Source organism: Mauremys reevesii, linkage group 1 (assembly GCF_016161935.1).
Source record: "Mauremys reevesii isolate NIE-2019 linkage group 1, ASM1616193v1, whole genome shotgun sequence".
Lineage (NCBI taxonomy): Eukaryota > Metazoa > Chordata > Testudines > Geoemydidae > Mauremys > Mauremys reevesii.
Window position 1 is genome coordinate 269,019,086 of NC_052623.1, and position 24,344 is coordinate 269,043,429.

The 24,344-nt window shown below is 43.9% G+C and overlaps 2 protein-coding genes across 10 annotated transcripts in view; one reads left to right on the plus strand and one right to left on the minus strand.

Annotated features, from left to right (window-relative positions):
- The window catches only part of ENTHD1 (ENTH domain containing 1), a 64,548-nt gene extending 44,476 nt beyond the window's left edge, over nucleotides 1–20,072 (minus strand). Inside the window, exons 1-3 of one of the 3 annotated variants that reach the window (XM_039499284.1) lie at nucleotides 19,978–20,072; nucleotides 14,930–15,383; nucleotides 11,015–11,224 (exon numbers count right to left, since the gene is read on the minus strand). In XM_039499284.1, the coding sequence (XP_039355218.1) occupies nucleotides 11,015–11,224; nucleotides 14,930–15,278 (559 nt within the window). In that variant the 5' untranslated portion in view covers nucleotides 15,279–15,383; nucleotides 19,978–20,072. The other 2 variants (XM_039499276.1, XM_039499292.1) reach the window with 2 other exon arrangements.
- The window catches only part of GRAP2 (GRB2 related adaptor protein 2), a 142,659-nt gene that overhangs the window by 81,560 nt on the left and 36,755 nt on the right, over nucleotides 1–24,344 (plus strand). For 2 of the 7 annotated variants that reach the window (XM_039499314.1, XM_039499303.1), the window contains exons 1-2: nucleotides 21,302–21,363; nucleotides 21,443–21,514. The exons of 1 other annotated variant lie outside the window; for it this stretch is intronic. The gene's annotated coding sequence lies outside the window, so the exon portion shown is untranslated. Of the gene's footprint in view, nucleotides 1–13,943; nucleotides 13,963–20,209; nucleotides 20,690–21,301; nucleotides 21,364–21,442; nucleotides 21,515–23,863; nucleotides 23,883–24,344 lie in introns of those variants that run through there. 4 more of the 7 variants (XM_039499337.1, XM_039499329.1, XM_039499323.1 and 1 more) reach the window with 4 other exon arrangements.

Here is a 24,344-nt window from a genome sequence, read left to right on the forward strand (position 1 = left end):
CACTAGGTCTAATTCTCTTTTACACTGAGGCTGCTTCACCCCATTTTGGCAGTTTAAAGAGGTCTTAAAGTGGATATAAATGCAGTTCACAACCACTGGAAAGTGCCTTTACTTTGCCAGAGTGATGTAAAAGGACTTTAGTGTAAATGAGAATCAGGCCCAAGATTAGCACTAAGCCAGAAAACTATTAAGAAAGTTTGAAAGTCAGATATCGGATATGGTGTCTTGAGGTATAAATGGAATTAGATGCTTAGCTATCATTCTTCTTGTTCACATGCATAGAATTTAAGTGACCACTAGATTTGGGAGTCAGGAAGGAATTTTTCACCTCGGTCCCTGGGAATACTGGTAAGAATCTCCTGGAAGAAGTCACCTTCCTCTGGAGCACTGAGCAGGGATCAACCATTAGGATTAGGTACAGTAGCTCCTTGCTTAACGTTGTTGTTATGTTCCTGAAAAATGCGACTTTAAGCGAAACTATGTTAAGCAAATCCAATTTCCCCATAAGAATTAATGTAAATGGGGGGGTTAGGTTCCAGGGAAATTTTTTTCACCAGACAAAAAATGATATATTATATAGATATACACACAGTATATGTTTTAAACAAATAATTTAATACTGTTCACAGCTATGATGATTGTGATGCTTGGTTGAAGTGGTGAAGTTAGAGGGTGGAAGAGGGAGGAATATTTCCCAGGGAATTCCTTGCTGCTAAATGATGAACTAGCACTCGCTGAGCGCTTGAGGGTTAACACATTGTTGTTAATGTAGCCTCTCACACAAGGGAGCACGAATAGAAGGGAGGGGAGACCAGGGCTGCCCAGAGGGGGGGGCAAGTGGGGCAATTTGCCCCAGGCCCTGGGCCCCGCAGGGGCCCCCACGAGAATATAATATTCTATAGTATTGCAACTTTTTTTTATGGAAGAGACCCCTGAAATTGCTTTGCCCCAGGCCCCCTGAATCCTCTGGGCGGCCCTGGGGGAGACAGCATAGCAGACAGAGACAGACACACACCTTGTGTGTGGGAGAGAGAGAGATGCACACTGCCCCTTTAAGTAAGCTGACCCACTCTTAAGTGCATTGTCTTTTTAGGTGGATCAGGAAGTTGACAGCAGCTGCTGCCCCAAGCTCTCTCTGTCTCTCTCCGTCCGTGTCCCCTCCCTGTTCTATATGGAGAAGGGGTAAGCGAGGTGCAGGAGCAGGGGGGAGGGGGACACCCTGACTTTAGTCCCCACCCCTGCACAGCAAACTAGAGCAGCTCCAAGGCAGAGGGCAGGACAGGGCTGCCCAGAGGATTCAGGGGGCCCCGGGGCAAAGCAATTTTGGGGGCCCTTTCAATAAAAAAAAGTTGCAGTACTATAGAATACTATATTCTCATGGGGGCCCCTGCATGGCCTGGGGCAAATTGCCCCACTTGTCCCCCCCTCTGGGCAGCCCTGGGGCAGGAGCAGCACATGGCAGTGGGGGGAGGGACAGCTGAACTGCCTTGATAGCCTGTTGGGCGGCTGCAGCACAGGGAACTTAGGGGAGCGGGGAGCTGATAGGGGAGCTGCCAGTCCACCCTGGTTCCAAGCCCCCACCAGCTAGCTGCAATGGGCTGCTCTTCCTGCAAGCAGTGGACAAAGCAGGCAGCTGCCAAACGACATTAGAAGGGAGCATCGCACAACTTTTAATGAGCATGTTCCCTAATTAATCAGCAGCGTAACAACAAAACAACGTTAACCGGGACGACTTTAAGTGAGGAGTTACTGTAGGTATATCCTGAGCTATCAATTTCCTGTGATTGGAGGAAGGTGAGTAGCATTGTGAGTGATACACACTGTATACATCTATGCTGCAACTAATTTAATTTTCAGATTATTTTTTAAATCAATGTTGTTTCCCTCCAGTTAATTGGTGGGGAAGACAAAGAGCTTGTCTACACATGAAATGCCACAGTGGCACAGTTCCAACACTGCAGCTGCGCCACCATAGAGCTTCAGTGTAGACACTACTTATGGTGGTGGAAGGTGTTCTCCCATTGGCATAGATAATCCACCTCCCTGAGATATGGTAGCTACATTGATGTAAGAATTCTTCCACTGCCTACACCCGGGCTAAATTGGCTTAACTGGTTCACTCAAGGTTATGGACTTTTCACATCCTTGAGTGATATAACTGGGTCGACCTAACTTTTTAGTGTAGACAAGCATTATTCATAACAAAGATTTTGGGACAATATCCACACGTCTATTTGGAGACAACATTACAATGTTAGGAAGAGCAAAGCAGTGTTCGTGTAATAATGGATAGCTTGTAAAGCCTGAATTTGTTAGGCTGGATAATTATACTACTGTCTTTTATATCATCCTGACTGTCTTTTTCATTTATTTTGGCTACAGTAAGTTACCTGTTAAATCGGACTCAACCAATTTAAGAACACTTAGTTTTCAGGTGTTGTTCACTTGAGAACTGCTCAGTGTTCTAAGGATTTGAGAGGTGGATCAGCTGGACATGTGTGTCTGGAGCATTAGAAGAGTCTCTGAAAGGAAATAGTTTGTGTCTTCTGTCTGATGAGAGGAAAAAGGAGAACTCAGCAGATACGGGGTAGGAAACATGAGGCTATACTCATCTTCAGTTCCCCAATACAATTTACTAAGAATCAGTACTAGTCTGAATGTTAAAACCCTACCAGCCAAGAAATAAATCAGACTGAAACTCCAGCCTCTACACATTCATAGTGTTTAGGTATTACAGCACATATGGTATATAAATAAAAAGCTCTATTTGAAGACGTTACAGTGCCTAAGAGCAGTATGTCTGCCAACAGGTGACCATAGATTAGAGCAGCAGTTTTCAGCCTCTGGTCTGTGGAGGTCTTCAAATATGTCTAGGGATATGGCTGTACTGGCAGAGTTACAGCACCAGCAGTTACAGCGCTGCTCAAAGAGCGCTGAAAGGAAACCACTGTTGTGTGTTCACACTGTCAGCTGCCTGCACAATAGTGTGTTCACACTTGTGGCACATGCAGTGGTATTCGGAGCGGTGCACTCTGGGCAGCTATCCCACAGAGCATCTCTTCCTCTTCTGCCGCTAAAAGTTGTGGGAATGTGGAGGGGTTGTGGGGCATCCTAGGTCCTGTCCCAATGACCTGTGATGTATTGCGTCACATCCCAGTAATCCCTGTGCTTCTGTCAGCATTTGGCACCATCTTTCAATGGTTTGTGTACTGCGCACTCTGCCTCTTCGGTCTGCAGGAATGGATCCCGCACTGTTGACTAATATGCTGCTCACTCTGACTCACACGTCACGAGTGGCAGTGGAGTTATTCCTTAAACTACAAAGGCAAGAGGAGTGCAACACTGATCTCACCACGCATAATAGCTATGACCATGAGATTGCTTGTGGCATTCACAGAGGTGCTGACTACAGTGGAATGCCCCTTTTGGGCTCAGGAAACAAGCACTGAGTGGTGAGATCACATCGTCATGCATGTCTGGGATGATGAGCAGTGGCTGCAGAACTTTTGGATGAGGAAAGCCACATTCATGGGACTATGTGATGAGCTCGCCCCAGCTCTGCTGCACAAGAACACAAGAATGAGCGCTGCCCTGTCGTTGGAGAAGCGCTTGGCGATTGCACTGTGGAAGGTGGCTACTCCAGACTGCTACCGATTGGTTGCTAACCCGTTCAGAGTGGGAAAGTCAACCCTTTGGACTCATGTTGATGGAAATGTGCAGGGCCATTAATCGCATCCTGCTCTGAAAGACTGTGACTCTTGGCAATGTATGTGACATTGTGGATGGCTTTGCACAAATGGGCTTCCCTAACTGTGGAGGGGTGATAGATGGCACGCATATTCAAATTCTGGCACCAGACCACCTATGCCAAGTACATTAATCAGAAGGGGTATTTCTCAATGGTTCTCCAGGCTCTTGTGGATCACCATGAGCATTTCACGGACATTAATGCAGACTGGTCCGGAAAGGTGCATTATGCTAAACTGGGAGGAGTGGTAGATATGCTGGAGGGTAGGGATAGGATACAGAGAGACCTAGACAAATTGGAGGATTGGGCCAAAAGAAATCTGATGAGGTTCAACAAGGACAAGTGCAGAGTCCTGCATTTAGGACAGAAGAATCCCATGCACTGCTACAAACTAGGGGCCAAATGGCTAGGCAGCAGTTATGCAGAAAAGGACCTAGGGGTTACAGTGGATGAGAAACTGGATATGAGTCAACAGTGTGCCCTTGTTGCCAAGAAGGTTAACAGCATTTTGGGCTGTATAAGTAGGCGCATTGCCAGCAGATCGAGGGACGTGATCATTCCCCTCTATTCGACATTGGTGAGGCCTCATCTGGAGTACTGTGTCCAGTTTTGGGCCCCATACTACAAGCAGGATGTGGAAAAATTTGAAAGACTCCATCAGAGGGCAACAAAAATGATTAGGGAGCTGGAGCACATGACTTATAAGGAGAGGCTGAGGGAACTGGATTATTTAGTCTGCAGAAGAGAAGAATGAGGGGGGATTTGATAGCTGCTTTCAACTACCTGAAAGGGGGTTCCAAAGAGGATGGATCTAGACTGTTCTCAGTGGTACCAGATGACAGAACAAGGAGTAATGGTCTTAAGTTGCAGTGGGGGAGGTTTAGGTTGGATATTAGGAAAAACTTTTTCACTAGGAGGGTGGTGAAGCACTGGAATGGGTTGCCTAGGGAGGTGGTAGAATCTCTTTCCTTAGAGCAGGGGTAGGCAACCTACGGCACGTGTGCCGAAGGCAGCATGCAAGCTGATTTTCAATGGCACTCTCACTACCTGGGTCCTGGCCGCCGGTCTGGGGGGCCCTGCATTTTAATTTAATTTTAAATGAAGCATCTTAAACATTTTAAAAAGCCTTATTTACTTTACATACAATAATAGTTTAGCTATATATTATAGACTTATAGAAAGAGACCTTCTAACAATGCTAAAATGTATTACTGGCATGTGAAACCTTAAATTAGAGTGAATAAATGAAGACTCGGCACACCACTTCTGAAAGGTTGCCGACCCCTGCCTTAGCGGTTTTTAAGGTCAGGCTTGACAAAGCCTTGTCTGGGATCATTTAGTTGAGGATTGGTCCTGCTTTGAGCAGGGGGTTGGACTAGATGACCTCCTGAGGTCCCTTCCAACCCTGATATTCTATGATTCTATGACACATGCATCTTTCAGAACACTGGCCTGTTCAGAAAGCTGCAAGCAGGGACTTTCTTCCCAGACCAGAAGATCACCATAGGGAAGTCAAAATACCCATTGTGATCCTGGGAGATCCCACCTACCCCTTAATGCTGTGGCTTATGAAGCCATACACGGGGCACCTTGACAGCAGCAAGGAGCAATTCAACAACAGGCTGAGCAAGTGCAGAATGGCTGTTAAGTGTGCTTTTGGCTGTTTAAAGGCCCGCTGATGCTGCCTCTGTGGGAGGCTGGACCTGGCTGATGACAATATTCCTATGCTTATAACCGCATCCTGTATGCTCCATAATATTTGTGAAGGGAAGGGTGAAAGCTTCACCCAGGACTGGACCTCTGAGGCTCAGCACCTGGAGGCTAAATTTGAACAGCCAGAGACCAGGGCTATTAGAGGGACATAGGATCAGGGATGCCTTGAGGCAGCAATTTAAAGCTGAAAGCCACTAATATTTGCTGCTATGCTCAGGAGTGCAGTGCTTGTAATGCTAGGAGGTGATTGTATTGGTGCAGACGATGAAGGTGTAAGAAAATTGCCTGTTGCTTTGCAGGGCTCTGTTTGCTTTCAATTAATGGAATAAAGATTGCTTTCAAACCAAAACAATTGTTTTATTAAAAAACAACAATTGGAGGAGAGAGACAAACAAAAAAACACTTCTGCACTGAGGGGGATGGGGGAAGGGAAGGTCCAGGTTAAAGGTTTGTGTATGCCCAGGTATCATATCCAACCTTCTATTTACAGTACAGTACAGTGCAGTGGGTACTGTGCTTCAGCAGGGCCAAACTGCAGAGGGACAGGAGTTGAGTGCAGTGGGTACTGGGAGTCCTCAGGGCTGGACCGTGATCGGGCAGGAGTAGAGTGCAGCAGGTACAGACTGGAGCCAGGAGGTTGATAAGAGTGTGTTGGTGGTGTCTAGGGGGCGCATGGGAAAGAGTTTTGCAACAGCGGCTGCAGGGGAGTGTGGGCACGGAGCTGCTTGGTTTGCAGTGCTAGTAGCACCTGTAGCATGTCCGCTTGGTGCTATATAATGTTTAAGAGCTGCTCCATGGCTTCATTCTGGCTTGCTGTGATCTCCTTTCAGTCCCTCTTCTCACTGTCCCACCATTTCTTCAATTCTAGTTTTTCAGTCGTAGAGTGCATCATGACCTCACACAGAAAGTCCTCTTTAGTTCTTCGTGAACACTTCCTAATTCTGCGCAGCTGTTCAGCTGCCGATAACAAAGAGGGAGGCTTGGCTCCCAAGGTCATATCTGTGAAGCCAAAATGCAACATTTTACAGAAGCAGTGTTGTTTGCAGCACAAAGACCAATGATTTAAAACACAGCCACTGTTCACCTACCTGTCACTAACTGGCTGACCCCAGGCAAGCACACATGAGCCACAAGACCCCCAAAATGGTGAGTAACTGCAGGGGGGGCAGGGGAAATCAGTGTTCCAAGACTGTACTGTACACTGGGCATGTGGCTCTTGCTGAGAGCCAGCACTGTAGGAGGGGGCTTATAATCATTCCTGTCACCACATTTTCCACACGCTGTGTTAATTATGGAAGATATCTCACTGCTGAGGGTGAGCAGGGAATCAAGGGGGAGGGTCTTCTCGAAGATTGTGGCTTCTGCCCTGGCCCTTATGCAGCTCGCCTGTGTACAGCAATGCCCCCCCGCCACTGCACCTCCCAGTGACAGCAGACTGGCATGAGAAAGTTACCCTTAATGGGGCAAGAAACAAAGCAGCTCTGCCAAAGAACCTGTGGCAGTGGATTGCACAATATTTCCATGTGAGTTTCCTGGAGATCGCTGAGGCAGATTCTCGTGAAGTGAGGGAGTCAAACACCACCCTGTTCCATCACTCAGATTGGCATGTGGTGGTACATACGTCATACAGACAAAAGCCTGCTTTCTGCAACCCTCCTGCCCCCAACAACTTCAGTGATTCCCAAAATCAAAGCCACTTACCAGGGGCCTTCTCTCCTGTTTGTGCTTCACCAAGATCCAACAGCTGTGACTGGCTAGCCTCCTCCAGGAAAAGAGCTCCTGGCTGCATGCATATCTGGCCTCCAAGTCATCCTCTGTCTATGGGTCCCCCTCCACATCCTCGCCCAAGACTTCCTCTTCCTAGCTCGGTCCACTCTCGACTGGCACACGAGCCACCAAAGTATCCACAGTGGCCTTTGCAGTGGCAGTGGGGTCGCCACCGAGTATCGCGTCCAGCTTTTTCTAGAACCGGCAGCTCATGGGCGCAGCACTGGAGCAGCGGTTTGCCTCCCACGCCTTGTGGTAGGCATTCTGTAGCTCCTTCACTTTGACCCTGCATTGTAATGTATCCCGGTCATGGCCCCTTTCTGTCATACATCATGAAATCTGTCCATAGGTATCATCATTCCTGTGGCTGGAACACAGCTGGGACTGGATAGCCTCCTCTCCCCCAAATGCTGATGGGGTCCAACAGCTTGGCATTGTTCCACGCAGGGGATTGCCTGGTGCGTGGAGCAACCATGGTCACCTGGAAAGATGCACTGAGACCACTGCATGCAAACAGGAAGAGGACTTTCAAACTTCCCAAGTATCAGAGGGGTAGCCGTGTTAGTCTGGATCTGTAAAAGCAACAAAGAATCCTGTGGCACCTTATAGACTAACAGACGTTCTGCAGCATGAGCTTTCGTGGGTGAATACCCACTTCTTCAGATGCAAGTGGTGGAAATTTCCAGGGGCAGGTTTATATATGCAAGCAAGAAGCAAGCTAGAGATAACGAGGTTAGTTCAATCAGGGAGGATGAGGCCCTGTTCTAGCAGTTGAGGTGTGAAAACCAAGGGAGGAGAAACTGGTTCTGTAATTGGCAAGCCATTCACAGTCTTTGTTTAATCCTGAGCTGATGGTGTCAAATTTGCAGATGAACTGGAGCTCAGCAGTTTCTCTTTGAAGTCTGGTCCTGAAGTTTTTTTGCTGCAGGATGGCCACCTTAAGATCTGCTATTGTGTGGCCAGGGAGGTTGAAACTTCCCAAGGAATTTATGGGGTGAAGTTGGTCACCTGAGGGCAGGGCAGTAGAGTTCAAACCAATGACCAGAGAGGCAAGAACAGGCATTTTGGGACACCTCTCAAAGGTCAATGGCAGTGCTGTAATCGACCATTGCACCACAGCACTATAGCCCCAGCACAGAAAGCTCTACGCCTCTAGGGGTCAGGTTTTTTTACAGCGCTGCAACTACACCGTTTTTGCACACTAAAGTGGTTTGGCAGCGTGTACACCTTGGGAATTACAATGCAGAAAACTGCTTTACTGCGCAGAAACTTGCCAGTGTAGACAAGACCTAAGATTTCCAAAGGGATTCAAACTTTCATGTGAAATTTTTTTATAGGTCCACAAATGAAAAAAAGGTTGAGAACCACTGTATTAGAGCAAATGTAAGAGTGGCATCTCCCCTTGGTAATCAGCAGCTGGAACTGCAGTGCAGGTAAATCTTTCATGTTACAACGGAGCAATGGTTCTCATTGGGACCCTTGTTAAGGTCCTTAGGCAATAGCTGCATCAGGTCTCCAGGCAATAGCTGCATCAGGTGGACCAATCTGAAACTCCCATGCCCATAGGAGCTGGTATAATCTGTTGTCTGTTGGAAGTCATTCTTTGCATAGATACCACATTACACTCTGCTCATTCCCACAGTGACCAAGAATTGGTCTTCTGTTGGTGTATCTGTACAGCATGAGATCTTGTATATTATACAGAGTGCATGTAAAATGCTGGAAAATTTAGGATGACAAGCAGAGTGAAAGGTGAAGCAGCAGACTGAATACTGTACATCTCTTGGCTTTGGTTGGTTTTGTACTGAAACAGCTGTTTCGTGGCGCAGGCACTGGGACCTAGGGGGAAAAAAGCGGGCACACGGTGCACTCAGGGGAGGAGGTAGAGGTGGAGGTGAGCTGGGTGAGGGAGCAGGGAGCTGCCGGTGGGTGCTGAGCACCCACCAATTTTTCCCTGTAGTGCTCCAGTCCCAGAGCATCCATGGAGTCAGCACCTATGCACAAGAGAAAGTCTATTTAAACCCCTGGGAGACCCCCTCCATTTTGTCTTCAGCTGGCTCCAGAGATAGCCATCTCCACCCCTAAGGATACCTGAGAGAAACAGGAACAAAGGTCAGTAACTACAGGGGGTGTGAGTGATTGCTGGACCCAGACTAGAAGGGGACTAGTCTGCAAAAGGAAGCTTACTGGGACACCTCTGAGGGTGAGGTTTTATCTGTATTCAGTTTTATTGCTGTATTAGGCTTAGATTTGTGTGTTTTATTTGATTTTTCTTGGTAATTCGCTTTGTTCTGTATGTTGCTACTTGGAACACTTAAATCCTACTTTCTGTATTTAATAAAATCACTTTTTACTTATTAATTAACCCAGAGTGTGTATTAATAGCTGGGGGAGGCAAACAGCTATGCAGATCTCTCTATCAGTGTTATAGAAGGCGAACAATTTATGAATCTACCCTGTATAAGCTTTATAGAGGGTAAAATGGATTTATTTGGGCTTTGGACCCCATTGGGAGTTAGGCATCTGAGTGTTAAAGACAGGAACACTTCTTAAGTTACTTTCAGTTAAGTCTGCAGCTTTGGGGCACGTGGTTCAGACCCTGAGTCTGTGTTGGAGCAGACTGGCGTGTCTGGCTCAGCAAGACAGGATGCTGGAGTCCCAAGCTGGCAGTGAAAGCAGGGGCAGAAGTAGTTTTGGCACATCAGTTGGCAGTCCCAAGGGGGTTTCTGTGATACAACCGATCACAGACTTATTTACTTGTGGATGGATAGCCTTGATGCTTTTTAGATTCTCATGTATAATATGGATAAAGGCAGGGCTCAAACCTCTGAAAATAACTCTACCTGCAGGCCATATTTCTCCAATTGTTGGCATAGAGCCACATTGGTTTAGTTCACACCAGGGTACAGTCACCTTATTCACATGTTATTTCACTGTGGATACCATCTGACAGTTCAGTCTGAAAGGAATTATCAGCCTGAACACTGGAGAATTTTTTTAAAACACAGCTCAATTTAAAGAATCAACTTCTTCCTTTTTCCCATATATGTTGTACAGTTTGGATGAATTTCAGTAATCTCAAAACTGAAAGACTAACAGTAATGTCTGGAGTCAAGCATAATGCCACACAGGTGGTGTGCTACTACTCCCTCTCTCTCGCCTCTACCAGTGATCTCTACAGGATTCCTGTTATTCCAGTTTTGCCATCTTGACCTTGGTTCTGGTAATGTACCTAAATTCTTACTCACTGCACCCTTTCCTATTTAAGTCCCTATATCCTTGCACTGCTCTGCTTGTTCCATAACACTGACAGGCAGCATTTCATGCTATTCCAGTACTAGTACCCTCCATACATCTCTGCCAATGCACCTCAGTGCTGACCTACAGTACCTCTTTGCTATTCCAATTCTGGGTCCCCTATGTACTTTTATCAAATTAGCACCAGTATCCCCTGCTATTTCAGTCCTGAGTAAAGATTATCAACCATACCAAGCCATGCAAAATGGGGTGGATATTGTCTGAGATGGAGAAATGTTCACTAGTAAATACGTTAGCATACCACAAAACCCCAAAGTCCATTTCATTTGAGATTGACAAATGAAAGGGTAGTGCAGAAAGACAGACATTTTGCTCTTGCAAATTTCTCCTCCTCTCTTGTCTCTTAAGCCCATTGCTACATCCTGCAATGTAATCTTTTCAGATTGTTTACTAATGCAAAGCCCCACCTGTAGAGCTGGCTTAAGTATTGGCACATCTAAATTTGCAGTTTAGCCCTGAGATGCTTACGTTGAAGTTTGACTGAATCAGGAAGCTCTGGTATGGGCTCAGAGGCAGACATTGTTGGTAAACAGTCCTTGGTAGTGGTCTTCTTAGGCAATAGCATTGCATAGGAGGTCCGCTGCCTAGTTCTGCGTGCTATCTCACGTTCGTTATGTAGCAGTTGGTCATCTGTTAACAAGGCACTGACTTGCTTAGATTTTTCTCTGACGTGATAACCTGTTGAAGTAATTGGGTTTAGTTTAAAGAAAAGAAATACTTGGTAAATGTGTTAGGAAGCCACCATCCCATTCTGTAATGAGGGCCACCTGGATATATCATGGGCCACAGCAACTACAGAAAAGTGCAAAGAGGCTAAGGATGCTGAGCTGTTCATAACCATAGAACAATGAGCCAAGAAACCAAGATCTCAGTAAGCAATTGTCTTTAGTAGATTTACTTTGTAAGCAGCTGACAAGAGGTTAAGACAATGCATGTGTGGTTCATAAACTTAAGTATGTTTTTAGGTTATGGTCTTTGAGGTTTTTCCTCCCTTTATTTCTTCCAAGGGCCAGCTTTGTAGTAGCCCATTCTTTTGGCTAAATGCTATTAGCAGGATGTTATTCCTTTGGTCAGAGAAGAGTTCAAGCAGAATTCCTCCTTGTCTCTTTGGTGCATTAGTGTATTGTCTCTGTCAGGCCTTGCCAGTCCATGAACTCTGATCCTTCTGTATGGCAGTACAAAACACTGCCACCAGTAAGCTGGCACAAATATGTAGCTTTTTCCATTAAAATTTGGCTATGGTTGTGTGTAGTGACAAGGGAGTATTAGTGTCAATGTGAGTTATAGGGAACAAGGAAAGAGGCTGAAGTGCTTTTTATCTTCAATCTCTGGAAAAGATTTTCAAGCCCAAAAATGCTAGGGTCCAAGGAAGATGTCAGGGATTAAAGATCTCTCTCAGAAGAGACATGATTATCCTATCAAAATGAATTTTTCTAGAGAGGGGAAAAGTCACACTTTTTGATATTCTTCTAAAAAATCTACTGTGTTTAGTATGTGTGTGAAACAACATCCCCAAACTACCAGCTGTAATGGAGTCAGTTCAATAAAGCTGTTGATTCTGCTTAGGAGATTCACAGGTCTGAATTCATTGAGGGGCTGGTACAGCAATGAAACTGAAAGGCCCATCAAATTCACTGTTTGAATCAGGGAAACAAACATAGAGACAACTGGATGTCATGATGATCCTTCTTATACTGACAGGACCCTGGGTCGTGGAAGGGACAAGGGAGTGTTGCTCCTCTTTCTGGAGTTTTGAGTGGGGAAACCTTAGCACATGACTGAATCCCTCTGATGGCAGGTAGCAGGCATTGGTGGACCTCTGTACTCCGTATCTTCTGTGTTTCTAGATTTATCTTACTGAGGCACACATAATTATAAGAATCGAATGTTAAGATGTCCTACTAATGTATATTGCTCTCTCTCCCCTCATAATTGCTTCCAACATTGAATTTGATAGCTCCTCTAATCTCAAAGTTGTAATACCCACCGAATGAATTCTGTCCTGGGATTCTCCTAAATAGAGCGACCAGCTTTATTTAATTTATTGTATTTGCAGCTGATAGTTTCTGGATGTTGTTTCTGTTAACTGAGGTGTCCAGGCACTGCAAACTGACATTACATAAGTCAGTCAGTGAATTTCCACTGGGTTTGTTCTGCGACTTGACCTGCATACCACCACAGACTTAAATAGTGGTGAAATTGAGACACTTTCTCCTTTGTTGAAACAGCTGTGAGAGTGTCACTGTAATCCTGATTGTCATGGGACAGTTCTAGTTTTCATAAATCTGAGTCCCATGACCCTCAGATTCTTGTAGTATGATTAAGTGGTCTTGAATTTATTTAATCTCATTCTCATATCAATATGAAATGAAGCAACATCATTATGCACTGCTGCAATAGCATTACATGAAGACTGAGCTATAGCAGTGTCATGATTTAGCATCATGGTGTGATTATTTTGTCCTGCAGGACAGATACAAATAGTTGGCATTTCAAAGCCAGTAGGAGCAGTATTAAGCTTTTATCAGCTGGAATTCACTTTTACATACATCACATGGGAACATGAATTGCCCAGTGTGACAGGCCCATCACTGCCAATAATTCATCTAATTTACTATGGCAAGGTGGATGCATGGTTGGGTCTCAGAGTCAACAGGCCAGTAGCTTCATCTACCAGCTCATGCTGCTCCCAGCAGTGCTGCATTCTTACTAATAATTTAATCTTGTCTTTGAAGTTCAGCTCCTAGCAGTTTGCCTCCTTTTTCTCATTTTCTTTCACTTCTGTTTAAAATTATAATGGTCCATTTCAACAAAATTAACTGTAATTTCATGGATCACCACATCAGGAATAAGTTTTATACATAATACTATAATCCATGTAGTTGTTTCCCCAAAAGCTAATTGACTTGATGAGCAATTCTGTCTCCTGTGTAAATAACCCTGGTTCTAGTTAAGAGCTGTGTTATTTCAGGGGGTTTTTTTGGTTTTAGTATTTTCTGGAAATTTTTAGTGGGTATGGCAATTTTGTTAAAGGAAATGTTTACCAAATATAACATGAGGGTAATAATATAACCTAGCTTTTACATAGTACTTTTCATCAGTAGATCTCAAAGTACTTTACAAAGGAAGGTAAATATCATTATCCCCTTTTCACAGATGGGGAAACTGAGATGCCAGGAGGTGAAGTGACTTGCCCAAGGTCACACAGCAGGACAGTGGCTGAATCAGGTCTTCTGAATTCCAGTCCAGTGTGCTATCCACTAGGTCATACTGCTCCCATAATTAATTTCATTTACTTTTAACTAACCCCTCCTCCATGCTTTTATCAATGTTTCATTCTTCATTACAATATACTTAAACTGGCTTTTTTTTTAATTATTTTAGTTTTCATGAAAGTTTCCAGACTGATAACACAGGTAAGTCTTCTATTTATATGTACACAGGTGCATCATGGGCAGTGACAGGACAAGATTCCTACACCACCCCACCAATATGTCATCAGTAATATTCTGGAAAAATCACTTCTAGGGCTAGATAATGGGAAGTTCCCTTATTGTAGCCTTTATTCAGTTTCACCGTCTCCCTGTTGAGATTGCCAGCCTGTGGATCAATTAGTATGAAACGGGATGGTTCTTTTTGTTATATAGACACTTTTCTACTATGAATTGGATTGCAACTTCCAATTTATTTTACAAAGGTCACTAAACATATATTGGATGGTAAGAACTTTCAGTTGTTACTAACCTGTCCCAGACTGACTGGAACCAGAGACCTAGAGATTATGATGATAATAAAGATAAAAGGCCACATAACCCAGTTCCCTATGCCATCAAATTCTCCAACTGACTTTACTTTCATTATTCCTGAGATGGGCCAGTGTACTCAAGTTCTGATGGCAAACATCAAATGTTTACTTTAAATATGATAAATTTCACTGGTATACTGACCTGAAATCTATTAGTCTAGCATGATCCAATCCTGCACGAATATTTTATAGGCAGGCATTACGATATACTCTTGCTTATTCTCATCTAACCATTTTTCAGAAATGGCAACTGCATGTAAATCTTCTCCCAATGCCAAGCATTCCACCTCACCCATATTTGCATTTAAACTTCTTTCAACAGTGCATAGGCACATGGGTTAAAATTCCAGCCTCTTCAACCTCCATGGGGCTGGGATTTCACCCTTTCTTTTTATTTGTGAGAGGTGGGAGCATTTTTATGTATCCTTTTTTTCTGCTAACATGGTAAATTGCCCCTTCCTGACTTTCCTTCAGTGCAGCCATAATTACTTGCTATATTTCCCCCAGCAATTAGTTTAAATAATCCCCCCAAAAACCTTCTTAATTTTAATTGACAGGCCTTGGCAAGCTACATTTACCTTGATCCTTTCCAGCCTCATCTATGTAATGAAAATCTTTTAATGTCTGAATGTTAAAGAGCCCCTCTCGACAATGCTGTATGACTTTCTTTGATCCATTCTTGACCAGATAATCCAAGAGTGTGAGGGATTTATACACATGCCTCCAGTTCTTTCCCTGGTCGTTCATCCTGTGCCATATCATGTTCATAATCTCCAAAAGAGAAACTGTATTGTATGTCAGGTCACTGATCTCTAACATTAGTGAACTAGAGGGACCCCATGGGTCATTAGAGGTTGCTTCCCTGACTTTGACCTCAGAATCAGAATAATTTTTCACAAAGTTCTTCATGTGCCTCCTGAGTGCCATGGAGATGACAGGTTGTTGTTCAGTTGATAAAGTTGGTAAGAGATGCCTGTGCTGCTGTCTCTGCCTACGTCTTTTTAATCTCCACCTCAGCAAACCACAATGATTCTGCAAATAGAACAATACAAGGAATACATGTAACTTGTTATCAACTCAAAATTTTGGAGGAAGGGGGAAGGCTGATATAATTCTCAGTTTCTTAACAATATGGGCCAGCCAACATTGGAAGTACTATGATTGCAATCATAGGGCATTACCTAAGGCATTATCTGCTCACTCTACCTAGCCCGAAAGGGAGACCCATCCTACTTTTCCCTGGCCAGAAGTATGGCAACTATGATTAATGGCCACAAGGGTGAGAATACAGTGAGAGGGATACTTAGGTTCTCCTTAGGACAGACTGCAGCAGGGCAACAAACTGGAAGAAAGGTGACCTGGGTTCTACTAATGGCCTTGTCATTAATTTGCTGACCTTGGGCAAGTCACTTAACCTCTCTGTACTTCAGTTTACTCATCTGTATAAGTGTTAAATATAGTTATTAGTTATCATTATTTATTATTAGGTATTTGTCAAGAATAGTAAAGTCACGGGAGGTGGAAGAAAGGATAGAACATTTCATTATCCAGCAAGCTTAATTAAATCTAGACCATACCTTCCATTGTTAAACCAGAGCTCCAGGTCGCCTATATGGTGCTCCTGTAGTTAGTACTTTGCGCACACCGCACACATACAAGAGACCCAAGTTCAAATGCCAGATTCAGACTTGGGCCTGCAGAAGCTAAATTATACTGACGGGGCAGTGTATGCGTGCAGGGAGGAAAAAAGAAATGGTCTCATGTCACTCTCCAGTGACCCTTCTCTCTTCTGCTCCTCTAAATAGGAGAGGGAGGGTAAAGGAAGGAAGAACAGAGTTCCATTTGCCTGAGGACTGCTCTGCTAAACTGAATAGAGTTTCTCTACTGATCATCTTGAATCTGTCAGCTTTCACAGCTGGCATACGCAACAGGGGGATGCATTTTAGTTGAGGCAGTGATAGCATGAAAAGGGAACACAGCCTCCAAACAATTTAAACAAAGCCTGTGAATTGTCAATTCACAGCTTTATGAGATGAACCCATCCCCCTCCCTTCTTTTCATTACTTAGCATGAGGGTGGGTAGATCTCTGTGCAGTTCCTGACTGAGTCACCAGCAAAGGCTGTCATGATCATGTATCAAATTGATTTCAAGCCCTGACAAGTGCCCAGCCTCAATGAGGGAGACAATCTGTAATCAGATTTTATGTGCACAAAAGGCAAAATATTAAAATTCATAACAAATGTGTTTGTTTTCCATCTTGCTTCCCCCCATCCACCAACACCTTTGTCCAGTCCGACATCTATCTATTTTGATTCATTCAATGTTTGATTTTTAACACAAGGATAGGGATAGGCATGACTTTGAAGCAAAAACCAAAATGTTACCTTTTCAATTTTTAAAATAAAGAAGATAATTAACCTTTTTATCAAAGTATGCACAGCTTCAAGTAAGTTGGATAGAAAATATATTGGTTTAATTAAGATATTGTAGAAGCGATAGCTGAAAATGCTGGGAACCTGGAGAGAAAAAAGAATCTTTCTGAGGAGGGTGCTACATAGTTTACAACTCCCTGCCTCTCTTTCTTGTTTGCACTTCAAATGGAGTCAATTTTTATCTGTCTCACTCCTGGAGAGAAAAAACTGATTTTATAATATGTTTCAATGAAGCTATTAAATTTCAGTCATAGCAGGATTTCTCTTTTGTCTTTGTGTCTTTCTTTGTTTTGGTGCACTGATGCACTGTGACAGTGGTTATATAGCAGCACATATTGATCTGTTTTTTACAAGTTGATTAGATAACTCTATTACAATCACAACCTGCTGGAGTGGAACACTTAGCACCAGTTCCTTTGTCCTCTTGGACTGGGTCCCCACTCATCTTGATTTCTGTGAGGCTGATCTGATTTTTGGCATGGTGTTCTATGACTTCCAAGCTAGGCATGCAGATTTTTTATGATTATGATTATTATTTTAAAGTGAGTTTACTGATAGTGAAAAGTTCAAGAGTGACAGCTTGAAGTCTTCTATTCACAGAACAGGAACAGCATGGGTAGCATCAGTACAAACCTACTGCTCACATTAAATGTAAAGAAATATATTGGGGATGCAAAAATCAATGCAAAGTTGGGTCACGACATCACAATACAATGTTTGGGGGCAACATTACATAGGATTCCTAGATCTACATAATAAATATTATGCTTTTTTAAAATACATAGAATTACTTATTTACTCAAAACCCTAGGTCATCTCTTAAAGAATAGTGTACCTGATTAAAACTATGTAACAATTATTTATTCATAATTAAACCCAGATCATTAACCTAAAATATATTCCTGCTAAAAACAGAAAACTTGACATGCACAATTTCATTTAAATAACATTAAAGCTAAACTATACAGCCAGGAAATTAATAGTTAAGGACCACGAACCGGATGTAGCTCTGATTTTGTTTTTCTGTCTTTTGTTGTTGTTTGCCAGTTCATATCATAAACATAATGTTATGTAAATGAAATTGCCTCATAGTTAGTCTTTTGTGCTACTAATCAAAAAATCAATATTTGGTTCTCGCATCCTGTCTCTCATTCCCTGAGCCAGCCATCTCTGTGGTTAGTGTGTCTGTGCCACCACATGAAAGAGACAGATTGATTTTTGTCCAGATCTGCCGGATTACTCCCAAACTCAGCAATGGCTGGGAGTCCTAAGAGAACCGCACTTTAATCCCTGTTGGCATCTGGGAGGTTAGGCTGAATGTGGTTCTACAATAATTTAGTTGGCCAAGTGATGAGCAGTGCTGATGAGCCCTGAAAAGGGATGCCCTTTTAGAAACTAGACCTGAAACACAAGTGTGACAGTGAGTGCATGAAATCCAGAAATCTGGGGATCCCACCTCAGGAACTTTTATGATTTTATTTCAGTTTCATCAAATAATGATGTTTTTGGCTCATGGTCTACAAAAAAAAGTACAAGTTTTAAATCCTGCTATCAAGCCAACCTCTCACTAGCAGGGAGAAACTTCTCCTTATGTCAGGTTATTCCATAAGTTCCTGCTGCAGCGTTTCTTTCACCTTCCTCTGGCACTGAAACAGCTGGTACTAGCTGCTGCCAGAGACAAGGTACTAGGCAAAGTGGACCATGGGTCTGATTATTCACTATGGCAGAAAGAGATCTTGGAGTCACTAGTTCTCTGAAAACCCACTCAATGTACAGCGGCTGTCAAAAAAGTTAACAGAATGTTGGGAATCATTAAGAAAGGGATAGATAATAAGACAGAAAATACCATATTGCCCCTATATAAATCCATGGTACACCCACATCTTGAATACCGTGTACATATCTGGTCGTTCCATCTCAAAAAAGATATATTGGAATTGGAAAAGGTTCAGAAAAGGGCAACAAAAATTATTAGGGGCATGGAATGGCTTCTGTATGAGAAGCGATTAATAAGACTTGGACTTTTCAGCTTGGAAAGGAGATGGTTAAGGGGGGATATGATAGAGGTCTATAAAATCATGACTGGTGTGGAGAAAGTAAATAAGGCAGTGTTATTTACTTCTCATAACACAAGAACTAGGGGTCACCAAATGTAATTAATAGGCAGCAGGTTTAAAACAAACAAAAGGAAGTATTTTTTCACACAACGCGCAGTCAACCTGTGGAACTCCTTGCCAGAGGATGTTGTGAAGGCCAAGACTATAACAGGGTTAAAAAAAAAACTAGATAAATTCATGGAGAATAGGTCCATCAATGGCTATTATCCAGAATGGGCAGGGATGGTGTCCTTAGCCTCTGTTTGCCAGAAGCTTGGAATGGGCGACAGGGATGGATCACCTGATGATTACCTGTTCTGTTCATTCCTTCTGGGGCACCTGGCATTGGCCATTGTTGGAAGACAGGATACTGGGCTAGATGGACATTTGGTCTGACCCAGTATGGCCGTTCCTACGTTCTTATGTAGGTTCCATACCTGTCTGCAGTAATGGTGGTTTCCAGACACGGCAGCAGGTGTCTTGCATGGAAGTTCAGCGAGACCTGACTTTGGGTCAATTAAACCTGCCATTTAAGGGAGCCCATGGTTGACAGGACAACCCCCACTTGCAGGCAAATGGGTGTTACGACAGGTGACTGCTCAGCTGGAGCTGTGCCTGGCCTTGTGCAGTAGGAGAGTTGAGGGATGGGAAGGGAGGGATTGAGGGGGGGGCCTCTCCACTCCACAAACAACCCCTGGGAGGGGCAGGTCCTCACACTCCTAAATCCGACCCCACTCCCTGAGAAGTGTAAGGCTAGACCTGCCAGTCCTTTGCCATCAGTGGCTGCTCCCTGTAACATGGCCCACTGAGGGGGTGGCTGTGAAGGCAGGTGACATCCAGGAGAGGGCAGCCACGGGGGGCTCCTGAACAGGGGATTCTCCCACTGCCCCAACACACACAACTGCAGGTAAAAACAGGGCACGGCACGTGACTCTCTCTGGCCCTGGAGACGCCTGAGCTGGGGCAAGACAAGCTTTAAACAGGGAGAGGCCTCGCCCCGCTCTCATTAACGAGTGGGGTTAATTGGCTGAGGGCAGCAGAGTTCATGGCCCAGGCAGAGGCTTCACACTGCTGGGCTCGGACCCCACCCTCATTACCTGAGGAAAACTGAGCAGTAGCGACCGGTAGGCATCGTTTTCCCACTTAAAATTCAAACTGCCATCAATCAGCTGCAAAAGCCCGCCTCTCCCTGTCCTCCTCCAATCAGAATGCTCATACCCACTGTTCTCCCCTCATCTTGCATTCAAAGCGGCTGTCAATCACCTTCCAAGCCCCACCCCTTCTTCACATCCAATCAGAATTCTAGCTACTCCTCTGCCTTACCAGCCCTGGGAATCCTGCTGAAAGGAGCAGGGACAGCTCTGCCACATTTTGTAATGGTGGGGTGGGGAGGGGAACAGTTGACTGACAGAACTTCAACCTCTGCTAGGCTCCACCCCTTAATTTCAGCAATCAATAGATTTTCAGGCCTCCCTAATACAAGAGGAAAGCTTCCCCCTGCCTTTTTAATGGTTTTAGTTTTATTTTTACAATTTTTATACTTTTTTTTAATCCATAAACATTGCACAGTCTAAACAAAGGTGAAATTCAAAGGTGCGGAGAGATCATAGCACCACTACAACCACTTGGACAGTCACCACTGCTGCCACCTTCAGATCTCAATCCCCTCATCCAGATCTCCCAGTTAACACAATAACTCCTGCCTGAACTGATGCATTGATAAATGAATTAACGTGTTTTCCCAACTAGACCGCCACTTACGGGAAATGAGAGCTTTGCACACCCTTGCACGCAGCCAAAACGCACATCGTAAGTCACACTCATTTCAGAGGTTGCTAAATGGTCTATAGTGTTGCTGCTTTTCCACCCACCCATCCCTCTCACTGTAGTGTGCTCCCCCCACCTCAGAGCTGCCTGTGAGTTCTCTCACTCTCTCTTAACAGAGGCATATGCACACTCACACATACATACACACATATGGGCACATGATGGACGGTATCAAGTCAAAGGGGGAGTTTTGGTGGTAGACATATCCACAGATTAGAATGCTGGTTACACTGTGGCTATCACATTGCCATGTTGTTGATTTGACTGAGAGGTGATCAGACTAAATTTTAATAGCCCCACGTGGTTCAAAAAGGAGACTCGGGACCTGTCAATCCTAAATTCAAACCCAAAGCAATAAGTAGGTCTTGGAGTGCACAGGAGAATGCATTAAATGCAACTAGAGCACAGAACTGCAGTAGCATTCGCTAAAACTCCTATGATATCGGTTTAGCCCTGGCAGTGAAAAAACAAAACCATACTAAGCTAACTAAGCTCCACGCCCAGGGCTGTGAGCTGTCGTGTCTGCTAGTTCCTGCGTGGTTTGTGGTTTGCACATGACTGCCTGATTGGCTGAACTTCATGGTGAAGAGAGGAGGGTGTACGGGGTGAAAGGTTTGTTGTATGGTCCTGAATGGCTCCACAAGCATCTATCCTTGGTAAGCGCTTAATCTGAAGACAAGAACCAGCTGGCTTTATGAAATGCAGGCTGTTCAATATCATTTTATTTCATCTTAGAGTCTGCAAGTCTGGAATATAACAACCAGAAGCAAAGCAAAGACTCTTTCTCAGCCTTCCCTACTCTCAAAGGTATGTGACTATTATAACATTTGCTTTCAGTTTTTTAACAACAAATGGTGCCAGTTCAAGTGAGTCTGGGGCCCTTTGCAACATTATGCAACTGACACCCCAGCGGTAAGGCCCAAGATTCAGTTTGTTTGCACATCTGCCACACTTGCATCAAACTTCTAACCCTGCCAGTTTGGGGAGGGATGGGAATGTGTCCAGAACCAGTGTGTGTATTTGTTGAGAGTGTTGGAAGAATAGGGGCAAGAGATTTCCTTTAAATCAGAAGGGGAAAAAAACTGCATTGTCTTTCAGTCAGGGCTGTGATAAAAGGGAAAACATCCAGATTCCCCAGGGGCTTAATGTTATCTTGATAGAGCTCTCAGTCAGCACAAAGCAGCTATTCTCTACAAAATATTCCACTGGAGCATCCTGGCTGGGATAGGGCCCTCCATGAGCTAGATGCCCCCTGCAGCCAGAGTTGTGGCACTATTGTCTGAACTGCCCCCACAAATAGAACATCCATACTCTGTAGTATCCTATGTGACATGAGCTGGGGAACTCCAACTCTTACATCACAGAACCGCCATCATCATTGACAACAAGGGCCATCTCAGCAAAGAAGCCAAGGTGTGACTGGGCCATTAAAATTCACCCCCAACTTCTCGCTCCTGATTAATTAATCAGTAATTGTAAAGCATTTTGGAGATTCAAGGTGCTGTAATTGCTACATGTTCTATTTATTAAGAGGCACTGTCCCTTCAGGGCAGGGTTGAGGCACATGGTGATAGTAATGTATGAGGAGAAAGTTCACACTGCTTTGCCCATGTGGTGTGCCCATTCTGGGAACAGCTGGAGGACTTCAGTCTCCAAACTTTAATCCAGCATCTCTCATCAGAAGAAAAATTAATAAAAAAAAAATTCCAAACGGTCTTTCAGCACCAACGGTGGGAACAATTTTGTTATTTACATTTGTCTGGAAAAGAATGTTTCCCTACTGGCCAGGTTGCTGGTAAATGAATAGTGTGGGGTACAGACGAAATGGATCAGGGGTTAGGTGTGGGGAAAGCACATTCCTTATTATTACAATGTAGATCCAGGGAAGCAAAGCTCGTCCCTGGCCCTCTAACGCAGACCTGAGGTTTTCATTTACACTGACTTTAATTTGCATTTCTGGCTTTCTTACATCCATCCTTGGCAATAACACCAGGTAAGGGAATTTAGGTAGGTTTGTGGGTACAGAACAGAGCACTTGTGTCATAGTGCTAGCCGCTGTGTGTTACTAGAGAGACAGGTTGGGTGAGGTAATACCTTTAACTGGACCAACTTCTCTTGCTTTTCTTCAGGTCTGTGTAAGCTTGAAAGCTCGTCTCTCTCACCAACAGAAGTTGGTCCAATAAAAGATATTACCTCACCCACCTTGTCTCCCTAATACCCTGGCACCAACAGAACTACAACAACCCTCCATACAACTATGTGTTACTATCATTTGTGTAAGTAGCAGAACAGGAAAGATTTGGACAGGAAGGCTAGGTGGCCTATAGCCCCTCTAAATCTAATAGTATTTTATCTAGATGCTCTCTACTCCTTAAAACGTTTGAGAGATGTTCCTATGCAAGATAAAAATTGTCCCTCGCTCTGCCAATTCAAAGTTTTGAATCTCTCCCAGTATCCAGTGCCTCCGCTGCTCATCTCAGTTGTCCGTCTTGCTGTTTTATTGCTTCTCTCTTTTCAGATCGTAAGAATGTCTCTTTCCCTGCAGCCAGCTGCTTTGTCTTGTTTTGTTACACTTTTAGCTGGAGGCAGTGTCTTCTGACTCTACTGTTATTTCTGGGCAGAATGAAAATAACCCTCCATCCCTTCTTCCCATTTCTTTCCTGTATAATGCTCCTATCCTTGAATTTTTCTGCTGGTTTAGATGCGTGTGATTCACATCCAAATATTAATTTCCCTTATCTACCCTCATAGTCCATCTCTGATGTACATAATCACTGGAAGTTAGCCGCAGTAACCCAAACAGTGCCAAATGTGTTGCCATTCACATAGTAGTATTAGCTACTCTTGATCCTTCCAGATATTTGGGATTTTTTTAAACTGTGTTAAGACTACTGTCCTCCTCTCCCATTTTTCCTTCTCTCCAGGCCTTGGTTGTGGTTTAAAAGAAACCTAACTTGGCAGCCCACTTTCAGCTGATTAAAATGGTATGAAGCGTATAATCATCATCATTTGCCTGACCGGAGGATCGTGCACGGCCGCAGACACAGTCCAATCAATTTATGTGCAGCCCCACAAATCCCATGCTTTCTTTCAGAATCTTTAATTTTGCAGCACACTTGAGAGCTATAGAAAGGAGACTTCTTCACTCATTCAACTTAATTTTTCATCAGTCCTAGTAAGCGTGCATTTCCATTATCATTACCCCTTAGTTCCAGTGAAGGCTATATTATAATAACCTTTTGTACTCACTGTGTATGCTTTTTATCCTAAAATCTCCAAGTGCTTTACAAAGGTGGTTAAATATTAATAGCCCCATTTGACAGATGAGGAAATTGAGGCACACAGCGGTGAAGTGGCTTGTCTAAGGACATGCAGCAAATCAGTAGCCAGGCTGGGAAGAGAATGCAGTACCTTGACTCCTGATCTTGTTTTTTAACGACTAGACAATACTGACTTATTTTACATTTTATATTGGTACTTTCATTTCAAACATTTTTTTAAAATGTATTAGACGTACATATGAATACAGATAGAATCTGCAGTGACAGTAGCTAGGCTAAACATTACAAGGACTATTCCCCTCATAATTCAGGGCATAAACTGATCCCCCGTGATATAGCTAGAGGACCATTCCAGT